This window comes from Berghia stephanieae, chromosome 8 (assembly GCF_034508935.2).
Source record: "Berghia stephanieae isolate SIO BIC M18660-M18661 chromosome 8, UCSD_Bste_1.3, whole genome shotgun sequence".
NCBI classification, from domain to species: Eukaryota; Metazoa; Mollusca; class Gastropoda; order Nudibranchia; family Aeolidiidae; genus Berghia; species Berghia stephanieae.
In genome coordinates, this window is record NC_088367.1 from 12,012,965 (window position 1) to 12,037,964 (window position 25,000).

At 37.5% G+C, this 25,000-nt stretch overlaps 1 protein-coding gene across 3 annotated transcripts in view; it reads left to right on the forward strand.

Annotated features, from left to right (window-relative positions):
• LOC144978170 (uncharacterized) overlaps positions 1-25,000 on the forward strand; it is a 96,501-nt gene that overhangs the window by 16,026 nt on the left and 55,475 nt on the right. For 2 of the 3 annotated variants that reach the window (XM_078923875.1, XM_078923874.1), the window contains exons 2-3: positions 1-87; positions 517-1,199. The exon at positions 1-87 is cut by the window's left edge and continues 93 nt beyond it. In XM_078923875.1, the coding sequence (XP_078780001.1) occupies positions 1,148-1,199 (52 nt within the window). In that variant the 5' untranslated portion in view covers positions 1-87; positions 517-1,147. Of the gene's footprint in view, positions 1,200-25,000 lie in introns of all 3 variants that reach the window. The other variant, XM_078923873.1, reaches the window with a different exon arrangement.

The window sequence follows — 25,000 nt, forward strand, 5'->3', positions numbered from 1 at the left end:
TAACATTCTGCTTTTACAAGCGGTCTACAACAACAACAACAACAACAACAACAACAACAACAACAAAAAACAACATCATATTTTTGCGTAACGCATCATCGCATAATAATTAGTTTTCCGTTTTCAATCAACAACGAGAATATTTATTATTTCAAAATATGAAAAGCCTGGCGCCGTGTAAATCAATATTAATTTAACGTCTTAATTTACATTATTAAGTTTTAAGTATCAATAAATTGATAAACAATAAACAATTGTTTATTTCTACACTAGAAATACTTACACTATTATATAAAAGTTTTGAATAAAGAAAAGTTCTAAAATATTTATAGAATTTAGCAATTTAAATTACAGCAATATAAGTTGTATGTGATTGTCAGCGACTTCTTTTTATAGCCTAGGTTATATTTAAATTTTATAGATTTTTCCCGCTGAGATATTCTCAAGAAAATTCGACAAATTCGTGAGTAAGCGTCTATAAGGATTTCTCTATTTTTTATCTAAATAATATAACAGAACTGACAAGTCCAGCAGCCATTGAAGAGATTATTCTGAAGAGTATTTACGAAATTATATTATAATAAAGTGTTGATTTATGGGATGTATTGATTGGGGCTTTAAAACTAGACGCATCAAGTAAATATTTTGTAAACAAAAACAGGTTGGTGATTTGTGTATACAGAGGCGTGCGGGGCAAAAAAGAATAATTATTAATTTTAAAAAGAAAATCTCCAGTAACTTGTGATGATATTTGGAATCAGTGATGTTTGTATAATTCTTGCTCCTGCTGTGGAAGAAAAAATAACTAGATTTTCTTTCATCAATCATTCCTGTGAGCATGAAATCGTGTTCATTTCAGGAACTGGCTCGGAAATTAAAATCGATTAATGTGTTCGTGTGTTATTTTGTGGAGAATAGTTAAGCATACTCCATTTCTGTAAATGCGTTGTTCAGTATTTGTTTTCATGTGTTTTTCACATTTCACTCAATCGGATTATTTGGAATTACTACATCAACAACGTTCAATTTAGCGGGATCATTGGAAAAGAGTTCGTCTTCTGCTGTCTCAAACATCAAGGACCAACGTTTTCAGAGCCATCCCAATGGAATAGCAGACCGGTAATGACGTCATTGAGCTTTCACTAAGATGATTGGCTGGAAGCTTTCAACGTCACGGCTAGGGGTTAGAGGTCTGCTGGGTGAGTAATCGATACCTTAATTTGGATGTTTTTGTATCGTCATCACACCACCACTCATCAACGTCTCATTCATCAGTTTGTTTATCTCGTGGGACTTTTCTGCCTGAATGGTTGGCGATCTGCTCGGCTGATGTCTTTCTTTAATTTGTCTGTATGTGTGACTGGATGTCTTTCTTTAATTTGTCTGTATGTGTGACTGGATGTCTTTCATGCTGTGTCTTTCTGGTTTTGTTGGTTTCTAATTTTTGTTGGGGTTTTTATTTGTATGTATGGCCATTTTTTGCTGTCTGGAATGTTAATCAAGACCAATCTATCTCTTGGTATATATTGAATATATATATATATATATATATATATATATATATATATATATATATATAAATGGGGTCACTCACTTATATGTGGCCGAAACACATGTTTCTGTGGTTTCCATCCACGTCGTCAGTCAGCATATTATGTCCGTAAAATGATTTTATTATATATATATATATATATATATATATATATATATATATATATATATATATATATATACCGATGACCATGCAAACACATCACACACAATGGCACACCTAACCACGCAAACACATCACAAACAAATGTACATTTGTCCTGAAGCCTTCGTTAGCTTCTAGCCTGGCACTAAGACTTTCCTTTGCCGTCATCTATAGATAGTATGCGCTTGGCTTAGCTAGAAGCTCACAACATTGCCATTCGGAAGTATAACGGACCAACACACAAAAGTATGTGTAACCATGACATTTTATAGTCTGGTTTATACAGTTAAGTGAGAATTACTCATAAACGTGGATCCAAAAGCAAGAACAAAAACCCGAGTGACGTTAAATTCATACTGTCCATAGGTTAATGCACCGCAAGTTGTCGTTAGTCGTGCTTCCATTCGTTTCTTTTGTGGCCAAAGACTTGTCTTTTCACGTCATTTATTGGTCAGTATCAGGTCATGAGTTTACGAAGGCCACGGCCCGATCCACCCCTACCCTGCTTCACTCGTCACAGCCCATCATTATCACATCTATACTCCTTGACCCCTTGTGACCCCATGACAAATCAATTCTCACTTCGTCAAGCCACTTCCCTGACCCTCATGTTGACCGATTTCTCGTGTTTTGTACTTAAGTAACAAGTTAACTGCCCTACCCTGAAAAGACTTGTATTTTTAAAATTTGGCCAGAAAACTCGTCCTTCAAATATCGATCAATTAAAATGACCCTCATCTTGGCAACATTTCTCAAACCTAGGATACTGCGAGGTCTTCCACCGTAGCCATCGTTATGTTATAGCCTGACACTGAAACCCAAAAAGACTGGCATTTTGACGTCATTATTTGGTTTTTGCACCGCCTAGTGAGTTGTCGTTAGTAGTGCTCATGGAAACAAGTGGTCCCAATGGTTGAACTATTGAACTCACGATTTGTTTTCTTTGTGGCCAAAGACTGGCATTTCGACGCCATTTTTTGGTCAGTGACAGGCTATAAGTTAACAATGGCTACGCTTCTACCAAGTTTGATAGTTTTTGTTTTTTTGTTTGTTTTTTGTTTTGTTTTTTTTTTGTTTTTTTGCCAAGAAGAGGGTCATTTAAATCGATCGATATTTGAAGGGTGGGTTTTCTGACCAGAATTTTAAAAACAGGTACGACAACTCTCTGTCTTGCAGTTTTTAAACGATAACCTAGGCCTGAATGACTTTAAACGTCATTCAGTTTATGGACTTCTTTCCTCTCAAATTCAGCTCACAACATACTTTTGTGACGTAGATAGATGACACCAAGATCAAGATAAATATCTGAACAAGTGTTTTTGAAAGGTCCCAGACAAAGCAAGAAAGAAAAACCGGTGGTAATCAGAAGGTCTGAGGTTCGATCCCCAGTCGGCGAGGTAGACTGATTAATTTGGGATTGTTTTTCTTTCTTGTAATTTCATTCTTGCTTTGTCTGGACATATGTTACAGTGAATGACATAATCAGTCGGATGGTGAAAAGGTCTGAACTGAGATATTGCCAAGTTTAGTTAGAATGTCAATTTTTATCAAAAATTAGTTCTTGTCATAAAAGATGAAATCAACCCTTTTGGTACATATTCTGGAAATATCAAAGCTTACTTTCACTTCTAATTATTTTTTTACAGCTAGTCAAAATGAAAAAGTATGAAATTTGAGAAAAGTTTCTGGATAGCTTTCCCATACATCTGATCATAACTTCATGAAAAATCATCCGATAAAAATCAAATAAAGATTAAAATTCTCTGATGAGCATAATCTTTCAGAAAATGCAAAAAAAAAAAAAAAAAAAAAATGCCAAGCCAAAATTTTCACCTTCGGACTGATTATGTCATGCACTGACACATTTCATACACACTTGTTCAGATCTTTATCTTACACCGGTGCCTTCTCCATAGTTTCTTACCAAGATCAAGACATCTTAAGGTTATCGAGATGGACATTTTCCAGGGTCCTTGTCTACCAAGTGAAAGTATAGAAGGAACAATATTGACGTCACTCGGCTCTTTGCTATTTTGTATTCAGCCGTCTGGCGTATGAGCAGATCTCACTAAATTATATATATATATATATATATATATATATATATATATATATATATATATATATATATATATATATATATATATATATATATCTTCTTCTTCTTCTAGGTTCCATGCCTGGTCCAGGCTTCGGATACTGCATGAATTATCTCTCTCCATTCCTCCCTGTCTCTTGCTTTTTCAAACAGCTCTTGGATTGTTAGGTTGGTGAAGCCCTTCAGTTGGTCTATGAGTGTTTTTCTTTGTCTCCCCCGGGCGCGTTTACCAGGTATTTTTCCACAACTTGCCAGGTATTCATTCTTATCTTTCCTTACTATATATATTTTTTTAAAAAATTTATAATTTTTTTTTAAATCTTTACTACACCCGGGATCGATCTCGGTCCCTTTTCGTGTGAAGCGAGTACCCTACCAACTGAGCTGTCGCGACCCCCTAAGGATTGCCTTAGGACTGCTTAATTGGATTCAATAGACTGATGTCACGCCGCCCGGCAACGGCGGCCATCTTGGTTCTAAGCAAAGAAAATCATTACTTTTTATTCTCCAAGATGGCTAGTACTTTTCATTTGTCCTGTGATCAGAATGTGTAAAAGTTAAAACATGATCAAATTTATGTGTTTTTTTTCCCTCTGGATACGCTTTTATACTCGCCGGAGAAATATTTCATATGGGCGTCCGCCATTGTTCCGGTAGTTTAGAGCCAGTGTTACTAAGTTACCATGCGTCATTAGGAAGGAAGTGACGTTACGACTGTTGAAGAGTATTGCTTTCAGTTATCAGACCTGCTTATAGATAGTATGCGCTTGTATAAGAAACTCACAACATTGCCATCCGGAAGTATATGGAACCAACACACAAATCTATGTGTAACCTTGAACGTTTATAGTCAGGTTAAATACAGTTTAGTGAGAGTTACTCATAAACGCGGATGGCAAAAAATAACAATAACAAAGAGGTGAGTGAGGTCAACTTCATTCTATCTATAGTTTGGTGCGCTTGGCTAAGAAGCTCACAACATTGCCATCCGGAATTATAACTGACCATCTCACAAAACTATGTGTAACCTTGAACGTTTATAGTCTGGTTGATACCGTTTAGTGAAAATTACTCATAAACGCGGATGGCAAAAAACAAAAACAAAGACCTGAGTGGCGTCAACTTCACACCGTCTATATGAATAGAACGAAGATGACGTCACTCAGGTCTTTGTTATTGGTTATTTTTGGGGGATTTTTTTAGCCATCCACGTTTATGAGTAATTATCACTTAACTGTATTATCCATACTATAATACATCATGGTCACACATAGTTTTGTATGTTGGTCTGTTCTACCTCCGGATGGTAATGTTGTGAGCTTATTAGCCAAGCGCATACTATCGATATACAAGTCGATTCCCGAAAAAAAAAAAAGAAAAAATAGGCCTTTTGTCGGAGTCAGGCGGTTTAGCGCGCAGCACATGGAAAATCCTGGAAGATTGCTTCGACGTTCGAATCGATAAGAGTGATGGGTGATTTTCTTTTTATTTCTCTCTCTCTCTCTCTCTCTCTCTCTCTCTCTCTCTCTCTCTCTCTCTCTCTCTCTCTCTATCTATCTATCTATCTATCTATCTATATAATATATATATATATATATATATATATATATATCTTTCTCACTCTCTCTCTTTCTCTCTATCTGTCCCTCCCCCTCCCTCTTTCTTTCTCCCTCTCTCTTTCTCCCTCTCTCTCTCTCCCTGTCTCTCTCTCCCCCCCCCCCATCTATCTCTCTCTTTATCTTTCTCTTTATCTCTCTCTCTCTCTATCTCTTTCTCTCTATCTCTCTCTCTCTCTCTTTCTCTCTCTCTCTCTCATCTGTCTCTATCTATCTATCTCACTCTCTCTCTCACACACACACATACACACACACATACACACTCTCTCTCCCTCTCTCTCTCTCTCTCTTTCTCTTTCTCTCTCTCTCTCTCTCTCTCTCTCTCTCTCTCTCTCTCTCTTATTTCTTTTCTATCGCTACCAGATGGCTCGTATTTACATCCAGACTTCTGTCGTTGATGTTCACAGTTACATTTCGTTCCGTTTTTTTTTTATCTCACCTTCTATGTTTTTATGTTGCAATTGTAGATACAAAGTTTAATCTTAATTTTGATTCGTTTTCCGTCGATGTCTTTTATGGTTGTTTTTTAATGTACCACGAGATTGGATGTTATTTGATTTGATAAAGTGCACATATTTTCAGGTCTCATTGGCGAAGCAAGGCGATTATGGGCTTTATTGATGGAATACGTTTAAGTAAAATATTCCCCAGTTCTGCCAGCTGGCCGGATCAATCATAGCAAAACGAAAAAACTGTGTGTGTGTGTAACCTTATTTTTTTAAAATTAAAAACTGAGCTTTTATATAGCCCAATATCCACTAAATTTGCTCAAAGCGCTTTACAAGGGGTCCCTGGTCAACAGCAACATTTAACATGTAGGATGGGACATAACGCCTCTTTGGCGATATTACAATTTTTCGGACAAAGACAACGGTGTTAACGGCCAGGTACTCATTTTACACTTGAGTACGGTGAGAGCATGTGAGTAAAGAATCTTTTCCAAGGACTCAACTTTGTGCCGAGCGTGAAGCTCGAACCCAGGACCTTCCGATCTGAAAGCGAGTGTCATACCACTAGACCACATAGCCGCACAATCATAGCAAAACGAAAAACTGTGTGTGTGTAACCTTAAACGTTTATAGATTGGAAGATAAGTGAGAACTATTCCCCCAATTCGCGGTCTTACACCAATGGCAGGGAGTTGAATGACGTCATCTTGTGCGGCTATGTGGTCGTGTGGTATGGCACTCGCTTTCGGATCAGTATGTCCTGGGATCGAGCCTCGCTCTGCGTATAGTTGAATCCTTTTGAAAAGGCTCTTTATTCACATTCTCTCGTCGTACTCAGGTGTAAAATGAGTACATGGCGGTTAACAGCGTTGTCTATGTGGAAAAAATTGTAATATCGTGTAACACGCGTCATGTCTCGCTCTATATGTTACGTGTTGCTGTTGATCAGGGACCCCTTGTAAAGTGCTTTGAGCACGTTTAGTGGATATTGACCTATAGAAACGCTCAAGTTTTAAAATACATTCTATTTAACTCTCTCCTTACCAGCCATTTTCAGGATTTTCCCCAAAACTTCACACCCAACTAACACAATAATATATTTTTAACACTCAGACACAAGAGCAGTGATGTTCTTGCGATACATAATTTCTTTAGTAAAACATGCTCTACAACACACTGTTCATTTTATTTAAATTTTATAATGTACAAGGGAAATTTGAATTTTAAAAATGTTGATTGTATCGTGACGAATGTGACGATTTTCCTATAGTTGGTAAGGAGAGGGTTAACATAGCATTGTTGTAATCGACGAAATTTTCGATGCCTTAGAATTTTTCCATTAAACAAATTGAAACCCCAAAAAAAATTGGGTTATCGAACTTGCATGTATAGGGTTGTGTTGGAATAAATAACGCGTCTGCCAAAACAAAGGAAATTATTTTTTTTTCTTCGAATAAACACACTGATGTAATGAGAATAGCAACTGTTTTCTGATCTGTTTGTTTAAATAGTTAGATAGATCGTAGTTGACGTCACTCCGGCCTTTGTTATTGTTTTTTGCCATCCACGTTTGTGAGTAATTCTCACTAAACTGTATTAACCAGACTATAGATAGTTCGAAGATGACGTCACTCAGGCCTTTGTTATTGTTTTTGCCATCCGCGTTTGTGAGTTGTTCTAACTAAACTGTATTAACCAGACTATAAAAGTTCATGGTAACACAGAGTTTGTGTGTTGGCCCTTTATACTTCCGGATGGCAATGTTGTGAACTCCTTGGCCAAGCGCATTCTATCTATAAACGTTCATTTTTACAACATAGTTTTGTGTGTTGGTCCGTTATACTTCCGGATGGCAATGTTATGAGCTTCTTAGCCAAGCGTATACTATCTTTTGATAGAATGCGCTTGGCCAAGGAGTTCACAACATTGCCATCCGGAAGTATAAAGGACCAACACACAAACTCTGTGTAACCATGAACTTTTATAGTCTGGTTAATACAGTTTAGTGAGAACAACTCACAAACGCGGATGGCAAAAACAATAACAAAGGCCTGAGTGACGTCATCTGCATACTATCTATAGTTGGTAAGGAAAGGATTAAGAAAAGGCTCATTGATTGTATTTTTAAAAGGTTTTCTGATGTAAACAAAACAACTCGGCAGGAAGCAGCGTTTGCTTGTGTCAAACAGAAAGTAGAATAGAGCAATACAGTCGTTATATCTCGTTTTTCGTGGATATTGTTGCTGTTATCTTAAAATAATTCACAATATCCTTAAGACAAATTAATTTAGTGAACATTGCACTATGTTTAACTCAGATTGTCATATTATACGTGTATATACGATATCGAATTTGATGGCCATTTTAGCTTGTATCATAATAATATTGTAGCACACTTTTCGCCGCTGCACTGCGGGTGACGCCTATTTTATTCCGCCTTCCCTTTAAATTTACCATAAAGACAGCATTCGTCTTAGGGGTGAATTAATGGAACTTATCATTTGTGACCATTCGCCTCAAAACGGTATTAAGTCGGGATGATTAAGATGTTGAAAATTAAATTTATAGCCAGAAATAGCAGACTTGTGTTGAGATTGTATGTTTTATTGAGGAGAATGGATACCATATTTTAGAGTGCTAATGCCAACAATTTATATTTTTGACCAGTTTAACATTAAATTCGGCTTTTAAGCACATGGTTCGTTCCGACATAATACCGTTTTGAGACGATGGGTCACATTTATTATTTACCTTTACGTTGGCATGGTTACGAAAAGTTCAATTCAACCCTAAACCCGATATTAAAATATAACATGTTGTTGACGTCATTAATTACTTTGTAATTTCCAAGTCGTGAATATTTAAAGTCGCTAATGAGAAAGTAAGAAAAACGTTGGTGAAAAGTGTAAACATGAGCACTAGGTGTTGATGGGAAGTACTCACGCGATGTTATACACCCTATCATGATAGCCTCTCATTGAGGTTTGGGTGGGGGGGGGGGGGGAATGGTCTAAATTAGTCCATGCTCGAACTCATGCATAGATAGACTTTTTTCAGATAGTACATTTTTAGAACCACCATGTGTCAACTGAGTGCTTTATAGATAGTATGTGCTTGGCTAAGTAGCTCACAACATTGCCATCCAGAAGTATAACGGACCAACAAACAAAACTGTGTGTTTCCATGAACGTTCAAAAAACAATAACAAAGACCTGAGTGACGTCATCTTCGAACGGACACTAGAACCATCTAGGACTCATAGTTTGACGTCATTTTTTTTAGGTTTGTGTAGCGTCCAGTGAGTTGTCGTTAGTAGAGCTCAAGGAAACAAGTTATTTCATTGATTGAACTATTGAATACAACTCACGATTAGTTTTCTTTTGTGGCAAAAGACTGCCATTTTGACGTCATTTTTTGGTCAATATCAGCGTAGCCATCGTTATGTTATAGCCTGATACTGAAATTCAAAAGGACTGGCAGTTTGACGTCATTATTTGTTTTTTGCACCGCTTAGTGAGTTGTTAGTAGTGCTCATGGAAACAAGTTATTTCATTCGTTGAACTATTGAATACAACTCACGATTTGTTTTCTTTGGTGGCAAAAGACTGGCATTTTGACGTCATTTTTTGGTCAGAATCAGGCCATAACTTTACGAAGGCCACGGTATCAGGCCATAACTTTACGATGGCTCCGGTCTGAGTCAGTATCATACTAATAGGATTCAGTAGTCTGATGTCATGTCTGCCCAGCAACCAACAGCTTGGTTCTAAACAAAGAAAATCGGTACTTTTTATTCTCCATGCTGGCTAGAACTTTTTCACATGTTATATGATCAGAATGTATAAAAGTCAAAACATTATCAGATTTATAATATTTTTCTCCTCTGGACACATTTTTATGCTCGTCGGAGAAGTATTTCATGAAGGCGTCCGCCATTGTTCCGAAAGTTTAGAACCATTTCCTACGTTACTATGCGTCATTACGAGGGAAGTGACGTCACGACTGTTGAAGGCTATTGGTTATCCAGCAGACAGGGTGTATTTGTACTATCTCGAGAGCCTACATGTTATCCGCTGTTCATGTGTCTCAAACTGATCCTGCGTATTGAGTGACATGTATAGATAGTATGCGCTTGGCTAAGAAGATCATAACATTGCCATCCGAAAGTATAACGGACCAACAAACAAAGCTGTGTGTATCCATGAACGTTTATAGTCAGGTTAATACAGTTCAGTGAGCATTACTCATAAACGCAGATGGCCAAAAACAATAACAAAGACTCGAGTGACGTCATCTTCGAACTATTATTCAAGCTATTTTTTTCGCCTTATTTCTTGTTTTTATATTCATTTTAACGCCACGACTCGACAACCTAAGATGCAACTCACTCTTCCCCATACTCCACCCACCGACCTTTGTGGGGTTCCCGACCTCCCATCGTGGACAGGGAGGTACTTGGGGTGTCTTCTACCCCCCCCCCCCCCACCCTGTATCTGTTTTCCAATTGCTTTCTGTCCTTGTCTTGGAATGAGATTAATAAGCTTTGTCTTGACCCTGCCGGAGTCCTTGGCTCGGGAGGGAAACAGTTAATGTATAGTTATAGTTTTGGTAGATGGTATAGATTGTATGGGGTTGGCTAAAAAGCTCATAACATTGCCATCCGGAAGTATAGCGGACCAACACACAAAACTGTGTGTATCCATGAACGTTTATAGTCAGGTTAATACAGTTCAGTGAGCATTACTCATAAACGCGGATGGCAAAAACAATAACAAAGACCTGAGTTACGTCATCTTCGAACTATCTATATTTTCCCTTGATTCCTTTTGGCCAAGTTTATAAATGAATACGAGTTATGTTTTTGGCCAAGTTTCTAAATGAATACGAGTTTGATTTTTTGGCCAAGTCTTTAATAGGATTCAATAGTCGTACCGTCACTTCCTTCCTAATGACGTATGGTAACTTAGTAACACTGGCTCTAAACTATCGGAACAATGGCGGACGCCGTATGAAATATTTCTCCGGCGAGCTTAAAAGCGTATCCAGAGGGAAAAAACCCCATCAATTTGATCATGTTTTGACTTTTACACATTCTGATCACAAGGCATATGAAAAGGGAATGAAAAGTTCTCGCCAGCATGAAGAATAAAAAGTAAAGATTTTCTTTGTTTAGAACCAAGATGGCCGCCGTTGCCGGGCGCGTGACATCAGACTACTGAATCCAATTGAAGACGATTTTTTTGGCCAAGTTTTTAATTGAATTACGAGGTTTTTTTGGCCGTTTTAAAATACGTGTCTTTCCAGGGTACGGCGGCGGCGAACAGGTTAAATAAGGATACAGGAATCAAACGACTCGTTAACCGGCATCTTCTAGAAACCAGTACTAGCTACGTCAACATCAATAATTGAAGCTTTGGGATCAATTATTCGAGTTGCCCCTGTCCGTTTATTCGTTACAAGATGGACGAGGTTACCGCCTACTCTAGGACGTCCCCGGGGGAATTTGGTGTGGGATTTGACAAGTACCACCAAGATTTTATTGTTTTGTTTTTGTGAGTAGGGGGATGGGGGGGGGGGAGAGAGGATTTGGACAGTTCTTTGACTCAGCCTTTTGACCGAGCCTTTTGACCCAGCCTACGGACGGGACGGGCTGAGAGATGGTCAAAATTGCTGATGTTCGATTGTTACACAACCGACCAATACTTTTTAATTAATTTTTCTCTTTGATGCTAACCTCTCTAATGGCCTCTGTCAGTTCCTTACACAGTTCATGTTTTTGTTACGGACGTTAATGTCAGAAGGTATTCCGTTGATTTTTAGTTCTTAATTTAATTATTTTGGAGGCGTTTTACGTCTTTTTGTTTTAGGTCAGACCTGATGTGGGCGGTCTGATTGTACGAGTATACTTCTTGTGTCCAGATGGGATATAAACAACAGCTTCATAAACAACATGATGATGCTAATTATAAAACTTGGGTGAGCTTTATGTATCTCATTAAACTCTTGTCTTGCTTACAATTTTCTGGATTCTTCCCGCGATTCCATAATTACTCATCACAAAAAATGTTTGTTTTTTATAAAACTCAAACTCAAAATCAATAAGTACATAGTACACGTAAATTGTTTACAAAACTCGTATTTAGAAATTTGGCCAGGAAACTCGTCCTTCAATTATATCGATCGAGTTTGTTTTTTGGCCAATTTTTTTAAATGAATAATACGAGTTTTTTGGCTGTTTTTAAAATACGTGTCTTTCCAGAGTACGGCGGCGAACGGGTTAAATAAGGATAGAGGAATCAAACGACTCGTTAACCGGCATCTTCTAGAAACCAGTACTAGCTACGTCAACATCGATAACTGAAGCTTTGGGATCAATTATTCGAGTTGCCCCTGTCCGTTTATTCGTTACAAGATGGACGAGGTTACCGCCCACTCTAGGACGTCCCCGGGGGAATGTGGAGTGGGATTTGACAAGTACGACCAAGATTATTTTTTGTTTTGTTTTTGTGAGTAGGGGGTGGGGAGAGGGAGGATTTGGACAGTTCTTTGACCCAACCTTTTGACCCAGCCTTTTGACCCAGCCTACGGACAGGACGGGCTGAGAGATGGTCAAAATTGCTGATGTTCGATTGTTACACAACCGACCAATACTTTTTAATTAGTTTTGCCCTTTGACGCTAACCTCTCTACTGGCCTGTGTCAGTTCCTTACACAGAATACGAGTTTTTTTGCCAAGTTTTTAAATGAATTCGAGATATTTTTTGACCAAGTTTCTAATTAAATACGAGTTTTTTGGCCATGTTTATAAATGAATACGAGTTTTTTGGCCAAGTTTTTAAATACGTGTCTTTCCAGAGTACGGCGGCGAATGGGTCAAATAAGGATACAAGAATCAAACGACTCGTTAACCGGCCCCTTATTCTAGAAACCAGTACTAGCTACGTCAACATCAATAATTGAAGCTTTGGGATCAATTATTCGAGTTGCCCCTGTCCGTTTATTCGTTACAAGATGGACGAGGTTACCGCCCACTCTAGGACGTCCCCGGGGGAATGTGGAGTGGGATTTGACGAGTACGACAAAGACTTTTTTGTTTTGTTTTTGTGAGTAAGGAGGGAGGATTTTGATAAGACAGTCATGACCCAGCCTTTTGACCCAGCCTTTTGACCCAGCCTACAGATGGGCTGAGAGATGGTCAAAATTGCTGATGTCGATTGTTACACAACCGACCAATACTTTTTAGTTAGTTTTGCTCTTTGACGCTAACTCCTCTACTGGCCTGTGTCAGTTCCTTACACAGTTCACGCGTTTTGTTACGGACGTTTATGTCAGAAGATCTTCCGTTGATGTTTAGTTCTTAATTATTTTGGAAGCGTTTTAGGTCTTTTTGTTTTAGGTAAGACCTGATATGGGCGGTCAGGTGAATTCGAGATTTTTTTGACCAAGTTATTAAATGAATACGAGTTTTTTGACCAAGTTTTTAAATGAACACGAGTTTTTTGGCCAATTATTTAAATGAATAATACGAGTTTTTTGGCCAAGTTTTTAAATGAATACGAGTTATTTTTTGGCCAAATTTTTATATAATTCAAGTTAATTATTTGGCCAAGTTTTTAAATGAATACGAGTTGTTTGGCCATGTTTTAAAATACGTGTCTTTCCAGAGTACGGCGGCGGCGAACAGGTTAAATAAGGATACAGGAATCAAACGACTCGTTAACCGGCATCTTCTAGAAACCAGTACTAGCTACGTCAACATCAATAATTGAAGCTTTGGGATCAATTATTCGAGTTGCCCCTGTCCGTTTATTCGTTACAAGATGGACGAGGTTACCGCCCACTCTAGGACGTCCCCGGGGGAATGTGGAGTGGGATTTGACAAGTACGACCAAGATTTTATTGTTTTGTTTTTGTGAGTAGGGGGTGGGGGGGGAGAGAGGGAGGATTTTGACAGCTCTTTGACCCATCCATTTGACCCAGCCTACAGATGGGCTGAGAGATGGTCAAAATTGCTGATGTTCGATTGTTACACAACCGACCAATACTTTTTAATTAATTTTGCTCTTTGAAGTTAACCTCTCAAATGGCCTGTGTCAGTTCCTTACACAGTTCATGTGTTTTGATACGGACGTTAATGTCAGAAGGTATTCCGTTGATTTTTAGTTCTTAGTTTAATTATTTTGGAGGCGTTTTACGTCTTTTTGTTGAAGATCAGACCTGATGTGGGCGGTCTGATTGTACGAGTATACTTCTTGTGTCCAGATGGGATATAAACAACAGCTTCATAAACAACATGATGATGCTAATTATAAAACTTGGGTGAGCTTTATGTATCTCATTAAACTCTTGTCTTGCTTACAATTTTCAGGATTCTTCCCGCGATTCCATACTTACTCATCACAAAAAATGTTTGTTTGTTTTTTTAAAACTCAAACGCAAAATCAATAAGTACATAGTACATGTAATTTGTTCATAAAACTCGTATTTAAAAATTTGGCCAGGAAATTCGTCCTTCAATTATATCGATAGAGTTTGTTTTTTGGCCAATTTTTAAAATGAATAATACGAGTTTTTTGGCCATGTTTTAAAATACTTTCTTTCCAGAGTACGGCGACGGCGAACGGGTTAAATAAGGATACAGGAATCAAACGACTCGTTAACCGGCCCCTTATTCCAGAAACCAGTACTAGCTACGTCAACATCAATAATTGAAGCTTTGGGATCAATTATTCGAGTTGCCCTGTCCGTTTATTCGTTACAAAATGGACGAGGTTACCGCCCACTCTAGGACGTCCCCGGGGGAATGTGGATTGGGATTTGGCAAGTACGACCAAGATTATTTTTTGTTTTGTTTTTGTAAGTAAGAGGGGGTGGGCGGGTGGGAAGAGAGGATTTGGACAGTTCTTTGACTCAGCCTTTTGACCGAGCCTTTTGACCCAGCCTTTTGACCCAGCCTTTTGACCCAGCCTACGGACGGGCTGAGAGATGGCCAAAATTGCTGATGTTGATTGGTACACAACCGACCAATACTTTTTAATTAGTTATGCTCTTTGACGCTAACCTCTCTACTGGCCCGTGTCAGTTTCCTTACACAGAAAACGTTTTTTTTTTTTGCCAAGTTTTTTTAATGAATACGGGTTATTTTTTGGCCAAGTTTTTAAACGAATTCGAAATCTTTTTTGGCCAAGTTTTTAAATGAATACGAGATTTTTGGCCAAGTTTTCAAATGAATACGAATTTTTTGAGCCAGCCGTTTGACCCTGCCTTTTGACCTAGCCTTTTGACCCAGCCGTTTGACCCTGCCTTTTGACCCAGCCTTTTGATCCGGCCTAGGGACGGACTGAGAGATGGCCAAAATTGCTGATGTTGATTGCTACACAACCGACCAATATTTTTAAATTAATTTTGCTCTTTGATGTACGGCTATGTGGTCTTGTGGTATGACACTCGCTTTCGGATCGGAAAGATCTTGGGTTCGAGCCTCGCTCGGCGCATTGTTGAGTCCTTGGAAAAGGCTCTTTATTCACATCCTCTCTCCGTACAGAGAAGACCTACAAATTATCTCTGTTGTCTATCTGGAATTTAGTAATGTATTTATGTCTTTATTTTTTATTGTTGTTGGCAGTTGAAGGATTTTGAGCTCGAAACGTTCCCCGTGTGTGATATTTTTTTTTCTTTTTCGTTTTTGAAGCTGTTATATTCACGTTTCTTCATGACATTTTACAGTCCACAGCTTCTAGCAGCCTAGTATCACTCCAAAATAATTCAAAACAGAAACAAACGAGGTTTCGGGCTTGGACCTTTTTCAAGTAAACACGATATATATATATATATATATATATATATATATATATATATATATATATATATATATATATATATTGAATCGTGTGGATACAAATATGGTACGAATAGTGCTCGACATGTAGCAATGGAGCGAATTATTATTTTAATATTTACCACGATGTTGGAGTCAGTCTACATCGATGTTTCAGGCCTTTTCAGCCATCGTCAGGACTTTGTATTACATGAGTTTGGTAACACACAGTCCTGACGATGACTGAAAAGGCCTGAAACATCGATGTAGACTGACTCCAACACATTGTGGTAGATATTAAAATAATATATATATATATATATATATATATATATATATATATATATATATATATTATATATATATCTATATATATATATATATATATATATATATATATATATTATATGTATATATTCTTGGAAAAAGCCAAAGGCCGAAACGTCGTTTGTTTTGTGTTGTTCCCATGCATAAGAGTCACATTTACTCCCTGTATCTGTCTCTCCATTTTATTGACTCATAATTAAGTTTTTAATAAGCAACAAATGATCCATTCAATGATTGGCATTTAATTTGGTTTATCTTTATAATATAATACCTTGTAAATACGATGAGTTACAAATACACAACAAAATTAGTTGGGCTCAAATCAACAACTACTTATTTACATGTCTGATAACCCGCACAGAATTGTTATGAGGTGAAAATAAATTTAGCAAAGTGAGTGGAACAGGTACTTACTTATGTTTAGGGGGCTGCGTGGCTCAGCGGTACGGTCTTTGCTTCCAACCCGAAAGGTATCGAGTTCGATCACCCGTCGCTGTGCTGTGAGGCCTTGAGCAAGTCACCTCGCTTTAGCTCAATTTGTGGCGCTGCACTGCGGCTGACGCCTGGGTTATTCCAGTCTTTCCTTGGAATAGACCCTAGAGGCAAATTTCCCCTATGGGATAGTTCAGACAGTAATGCTACGCTCTCCCTGACGAGGTCCATATCCGCCGCGAATTTTTTATTCTCTGTTGTCTTCTAGCACTTTCATGCTCACTTCAGTTCTTGTTAGAAATGCTATGACCTCATTGTAGACATCAACATATTCTCAAACCAAATGGAAAATATTCTCCATCACAGCAATGTTAAAACAAAATACCTCCATCATTGCATCCGATCACCAGACCTGCAGATATGTGCACGTCGGCTTAAATCATTCCTCGGCCAAACAACAACAATAAATATAAAAAGAAAAAAGTGAGCTTTTGTCTAGCGCAATATCCACTAAACGTGCTCAAAGCGCTATACAGTCCCTGGCCAACAGCAACACTTAACATGGAGGACGGGACATGACGTCTGTCAGGTGATGTCATGATTTTTTCGGATACAGACCACGCTGCTAACGGCCAGGCATTCATTTTACACTCGAGTACGGTGAGAGAATGTGAGTAAAGAGCGTTTTCCAAGGACTCAACTATGAGCCGAGCGAGGCTCGAACACAGGACCCGCCGATCCGAAAGCGAGTGTCATACCACAAGACCACATAGCCGCACATAAACCGTAATACAAAACAATAGATATTATCGGTAAGCTGACTCGAAAAGAATAAACGACTAGTATCGTAATTTACTTTGAATATTCATTCCCGATTCCCCAATACCATTATAGATACGACTGTACTTTGGAAAACAGATTTTTTTAAAATTTTGGCAAGAAAACTCGTCCTTCAAATATCGATGGATTGTAATGACTCTCGTCTTGTCAAAAACAAAAACAAAACCCTCTCAAACCTGAGACTTCCTCGAAGACTTTCTTGAAGTCCCAGATATGGGTTTTGGTTAAGATGAGGGTAATTATATTCAATCGATTTTTGGAGGCCACGTTTTCTGGCCCAATTTAAAAAAAAATGTTTTGGGTTTTTCTCTGCAGATTATATCAGTAAAGAGAGGGTGGTTCTATCTTCTACATAGATAAAATCACCTCCATAATGTCATGGTCAGACATTGGCCTTTGGACATGTGATGGTCATACATCTTATAAGTCCATAATTGATCTTTTCTACCAGTGGTTAGTGTATATATACGCCCAATTTCCGGTTTCTCGGGAATACAATTGAAGGACAAAATCTATGATAAATACTTGATTTATGCCTCAAAGGCCTTTCGAAAGTGGCCAATTTCCGTCCTCCCCCCCCCCTCTCTCACTCTCTCTCTCTATCTCTCTCTCTATCTCTCTCTCTCTCTCTCTATCTATCTATCTATTTATATATTTATCTATCTATCTCTTGCTCTCTTTCTCTCCCCTCTCTCTCTCTCTCTCTCTCTCTCTCTCTCTCTCTCTCTCTCTCTCTCTCCTCTTTCTCTCCATCTCTTATCTCTATCAATCAATCAATCAATCAATCAATATATCTATCTTTCTTTCTATCTGCCTGTCTTTCTGTCTCTCTATCAAGCGATCTACTCCTCTCTCACTCTCTCTCTATCTCTCTCTCTCTCTATCTCTCGCTCGCTCTCTCTATCTCTCTCTCGCTCTCTCTCTCTCTCTCTCTCTCTTCTTTAACTATCTATCTATCTATCTATCTATCTATCTATCTATCTATCTATCTATCTATCTATCTATCTATCTATCTATCTATCTATCTATCTATCTATCTATCTCTTTTTCCAGAAATGTGACCCATCGTGTTACTCTGGTGTTATGTCAGAATGGCCTGGAACAACTGTTCTCAACCATTTGCACTGACGGCATATATATATATATATATATATATATATATATATATATATATATATATATATATATATATATATATATATATATATATATATAGATATATGAGCCAAGGTCAAAAGGTGCCAATTTTTTTTCTCAAAATAAAAGTGACATAATAGTCCATTCATGTTTCTATATGTGTAGCAAAAACCCTGTACTTCATGAATCAAAGGCTCTTTAGATAACTTTAAGGTCTAACGCAGCATAATATCGTCAACAATACCTATAGGTTGCTGGTGTCACCTGTGACCGGTGACACCAAAATGAGACAAAAATCTCAATAACCAAAAGGTTTTTGTTGAGTATCAAACTTTATTTAGTAAGTTATAGACAAGAAGACACAATCAACAACAATCATAGTACAATAATATTACCAACTTTTGAAGAAAATGTTGCTTTTTGGTGTCATCGGTCACAAGCAACATAGAATGCAAATATATTATTTCATAAAAAGGTATGTACATTAACAACAACAACAATATTGCTTATGTTTATTACCAGCAATGTTCAGAAACTTTTGGAATAAAATATTGGGAAATAATGTGACCAAAGCAAATCTTATTTAGCGACATTGTGTCACTTGTGACATTAGACCGATGACACCATTACTTATGTCACAAGCAATACCAAAAGCAATTTCGACAATATATCATTAATTTCAGTCAAACCAGTGTAATAACCACAGTTAAATATGGAATTTAATAATATTCAGAAACCAAAGACTTAAAAAATAGAAATTTACATGGAAATTAGAGCATCTGAATGTGACTTGTGACATAAGACCGGTGACACCATTACTTATGTCACAAGCAACACCAAATCACACTTTCGTCCATTATATATCATTATTTTCAGTAAAAAAAAGCACAATAACCTACTCTAAAATGAAATTCAATAATATTTTAAGAAACTAAATACTTTCAAATTGGAAATATACTTAGAAATTAGTAATACCATTGTTGCTATTACTTTGGTCAGAATCGGCAATAGAACGCAATTTTGCCTCAGTAAATCAAGAATAGCAACTGAACACGTGTAATATAGCCTGTTAAAATCTAATCAATGACATTTCAAGCTTTGAAGAACATGAAAACAGAAATACATTAGAAACTGCAAACTTAAGTGTCACCTGTGACATTTTAACCAATGACACCAATGGTCACAAAAAGTACCAGAAGTCACACAAACACTAGATAAATATCAGCCATGGTAATGAATTCATGTAACCATACGGTAACATCCGCCCTACTGCTCAAATCTGCTAGTTTGTAGTAATTTAGTGTGTTAATAGTAAATCAAATCAAATTTCTTGACAACCCTTCTTTTATCTGGATTAGTCAAAAGCTTGAGTTTTGTCTTTTTCTTGATTTATACAACCCTGAAACATAAAAAGTTAGAATTACAAGGAAATAATTGTGTCAAAATCACAGTCTTATGTGAGATGTCATAATATCATATTTGTAGAATAACAGCTGAAAACATACTTTTTGGTGGCACTTTGTAATATTCAATATCAAGTGTTGCTTGTGACAATGTAAAATAGCGATGACACCAAAGTTTAACTTACCTTTTCTGCCTGGAGCAACGATGGAAAGGCAAATGAAAGTGCTGCACTTCAAAGACTGGTAAGAAGGGTGGATCAAAATTGCGAATCGCCATTTAACGAAACAAACTTCCACGTGTTCACGCATGCCGTGTTGCTTGTGACAAATGACACCAAAACCAATAAACCTCAATACCGGTAAAACGGTATACATTTACTCCAAGATTTGAGTTCAGATAGTAAATCTATGCTTTTTTCTCATAATAAAACATTTTATAAACATTAAACATGAGCTTTAAAGTTTCGTGTCGAGTCTTAGTATTGTGCTGTGTTTGATGACACCAAAGGTCACAAGCAACACCAACTTTTTAAGAAGTCTATATGAAACTTAAACAGATATGTAATATACTGCAATTGCGTTCAAAAGTAAATTTTGACTTTATAGTATTAGTCAGATTTCAATCACGTGAGCTAAAACATCACATTTAATTTCTACATGATTTCTAAAAAGGTGATGCGTTGACCTCGTTTTAAGCACATGCCAAACAGCATTCAAATTTCACTTTCAAGTTGTTTATTTCATATTCTGTTGAACAGAGTATGTTGAGCTATCTCATTTTATCTCTTCTGCATATTATCAATTGATTACAAGCATTAACCCAATGAAAACAGCCCATAATTAAGTAAAAATCAAATTTTCTTAACACTGGTATCAGGCGGGCACCTTTTGACCTTGGCTCATATATATATATATATATATATATATATATATATATATATATATATATATATATATATATATATATATATAAACATGTCCACGCTAACCCCCTGTAGTTAACATTACCCCCTAGTCCTGTAGATAACATCAATCATTAATTGATTAAAGACGTGTGTCACCGTCTCGTGTCCAGTGTTTTTCACTTCGACTGGCGAGAACTACCAGATCTCAATGTCGAGCTTGAGCTTTTATATAGCGCAATATATACTTAACGTGCTCAACGCGATTTACAAAGGGCCCGTCCTGACTAGCAGCAACACGTAACAAATAGAACGAAACGTAGCGCCTTTTAATTAGGCGATATAATTATTGTTATTATTATTATTATTATTATTATTATTATTATTATTATTATTATTATTATTATTATTATTATTATTATTGTATTTTTGTGACTGAGACGACGCTGTTAACGGTCAGGTAACCATTTTACACTAAGGACGATGACAGAATGTGAGCAAAGAGCCTATTTATTCAGAGGGCTCATAATTTATGCGCCGAACAAGGCTCGATTCCAGGACTTTCCGATCCGAAAGCGAGTGTCATACCACTAGACCACACAGCGCACCTGTTAAGACCTCACATGTGACTAATCGCCTCCAAATCGCTTTGCTTCCAGATGAATCTGATGTCGAAAAGTAACTTAAATGTTAAGAAAAACAATTTGAGCATTTATAATATACGGCAATGTCTATTAAACGTGCTCAAAGCACCTTACAAGGGGTCCCAAGCCAACAACAACACTGAGCATGTAGAACGAGACATAATGTCCAGAATCGTGGGATTTTAGTTTTTGTCAATTTACCAAAAGATATCCATTCTCTACGACCATGCCACGTTGAAAATGCCAGTTCTCGTCCGAGAGACGAAGTCAAGCAACGTCGGGCGTGGGCCAGTATTTAGATGGGTGACCGCTCGGGAACACCACGTATTGTAAACTTCTTTTTATTCATCATCATGACTCAGCGATACGGTCTTTGCTTTCTACCCGAGAAGTACCAAGTTCGAATACTCGCTGCGCTGTGTGACCTTGACCAAGTCACCTCGCCCTAGCTCAATTTGCGGCGCGGTACTGCGGCTGACGCCAGGGTTTTTCCAGTTGTCCCTTGGAATGGACCCTAAAGACAAATTTCTCCTGTGGATGAATAAAGGGAATTTTAATTATGATGTTATCAATGGCAAAGAATTCAAAATCAACTATCTAATTCGTCCCAAAATATATCTATTACGTTATGAGCATGATTGAATATGGCTGCCCTGTCTCTATGGACGCTGTCTCTATGAACGCTGTCTCTATGGACGCTGCCTCTATGGACGCTGTCTCTATGGACGCTGTCTCTATGGACACTTGCCTTGAACAATGTGTGGGTTACTTCGAGTGTGTCAATCTGTTTCTATTATCCAGTTCTATTTCCATCAATCTCTGTCCAGTGCAAATGTTCTGAGATTTTTAAGGTCATCATGTAATATGTGCTAAGGTGCTGAGGCAGTTGGATGTTTCCTTGTGTTGTTGAAATCGGGTCTTCGGTTGTTGTTTCTAAATATAATATTTGATATTTTTTGAGATCTTGATTCAATGTTGTTGGAAGTGAAGTCGGTGTACAGACGCCCTCTGTATTTGGCTCCTTGTTTGAAGTAATCACATCGAGGTTTGTGCTGGAATATTTTCATCTCGTCGGAGCACGTGTCCGAACAGTTTCCATCTTTGCTACTTGATACGCGTACTGACTGGTTGTAATCTTGCATCTGCCATTTGTGACCCCTCACCTCAAAACGGTATTAACTCGGGATGATTAAGATGCTGAAAACTGAATTTATAGCCAGAAAATTCAGACTTGCGTTGAGTTTGTATGTTTAATTGAGGAGAATGAATATCATAATTTAGTGTGCTGAATAGCAATGATTCATATTTTTTTACCAGTTTAGCTGCAATTTGACTTTGTAGCATCTGATTCATCCCGACATAATACCGTTTTGAGACGATGGGTCACATATACATCCTTATTACTGATTTTGTCTGGCCAATGTACCCCAATAATTTGTCTCAATTGTTTGCGATGAAGAGAATCCAGGGTGTCAAAGTTATTTTTGTAAGACCCCACGTACCCCAGTTGTACATTAGGATCGGCAGCACACGTTATGAGATGTGGATCATATTGTCTGAAATATAAAGTTATTTCTGGCCAAAATAAAATAAAAAGCTTTTTGCCGCTTTTACTGCCAAACTTCTAAATGACGAATCGAATCGTCATCATCATCATCATCATCATCATCATCATCATCATCATCATCATCATCATCATCATCATCATTATCATCATCATCATCATCACCATCACCATCATCATCATCATCATCATCATCATCATCGTCAACATTATTATCAGGAGCACCAGACATTGAATTCCATCAAGAATAGTTTTCAATAGAACTTTTAAAATAAAAATTCATTTTTCTAATGGTGGCGTTTGTTTGCCTTCGTGAAAATTTAATTAACTAATAGGGAATGCTGTGTCCTGTGCCTCCCCGAAGTGCAACAGTAATAATATTTACCGACATTTTCAACTAATGGACTCATATTATTATTATTATTGATATCATTAAAAAAAATCATCCTGACATGTAAATTTTACAGCCCCCCCCCCCTCCCCCGTCCTCCCCCTTCCCCACTATACATACCCGTTTATATCGATTTGACTATTGATATCTCTAGTTATCTGTATCTTTTCTCTCTCTCTCTCTCTCTCTCTCTCTCTCTCTCTCTCTCTCTGACTATCTCTCTCTGTCTCTTTCTTTCACTGTTTCTCGCTCTCTCTCCATAATATATATGTATACTATGTATATATATATATATAATATATATATATATATATATATATATATATATATATATATGAGTGTTGGTGGGTACTTGTAGGTACGAGAGTGCTCGATAATTTAAGTTAGAGCATATAAAAATAAATAAATTCTCTCACTTATTTTTAAGCCGAAACGAACGTTTCCATGTCCTTCATTTCATCACAAATACAGTACATTCATGAAATGGACGACATGGAGACGTTCGTTTCGGCTTAAAAATACGTTAGTGAATATATATATATATATATATATATATATATATATATATATATATATATATATATATATATATAGTATATACTATACATGTTTGTATCGTTTGGCGAAAGTACAAGAGCATTGTGTAACGCCTAGTTCGACTAACACTGTAATTGGGGATTTTTTAAACTTATGTGCGGCTATGTGGTCTTGTGGTATGACACTCGCTTTCGGATCGGAAGGTCATGGATTCGAGCCTCGCTCGGCGCATAGTTCAGTCCCAGGAAAAGGCTCTTTACTCACATTCTCTCACCGTGCTCAGGTGTAAAATGAATACCTGACCGTTAACAGCGTTGTCTCTGTCCGAAAAAAATTGTAACATCGCCTAACAAGTGTCACGTCTCGTCCTACATGTTAAATGTTGCTGTTGGTCAGGGACCCTTTGTAAAGCGCTTTGAGCACGTTTAGTGGATATTGCCCTATATAAAAGCTCCAAAAATTTTAATGATATTATGATAATATGCTCTAATCCAAAAACGATCGACCAATCCCAAGGACTACAAGACTAAACACCTACCAAAGATGACGCTACAGAAACCAGGGTAAACTCCAGCTCCATGGGTCTAATGTAGAGCTGCATACTTTAAATTTTAAAGCTTCCTAGTTTCCAAGGGATAAAATGGAAAAAAAAGCCACTATAAATAGCTTTACAAATCAATCATTTCTTATCGCCATGATCCACAAATGCTTCAACGTCCTGAATATAGGATTTCTTCTTCTTCTTCAAGTACCAGGTCTGTGCCAGACATCGGTGATCATGGTAGGCCATTCATCTCTCTGATCAGATAACGTCAGAAAACCTTTTTCTCTGTTAATGAGTAGTTTGTGGCCATCATGAATATTCTTGGGAAAGTACAGCAGTGGTTTCCCGTTGCCTACTGCCGGTTTGTGTACAGTTTACTCTGCTAGCGTTGGTCATCATGAATATTCTTGGGAAAGTACAACAGTGGTTTCCCGTTGCCTACTGCCGGTTTGTGTACAGTTTTCTCTGCTAGCGTTGGTCATCATGAATATTCTTGGGAAAGTACAACAGTGGTTTCCCGTTGCCTACTGCCGGTTTGTGTACAGTTTACTCTGCTAGCGTTGGCCATCATGAATATTCTTGGGAAAGTACAACAGTGGTTTC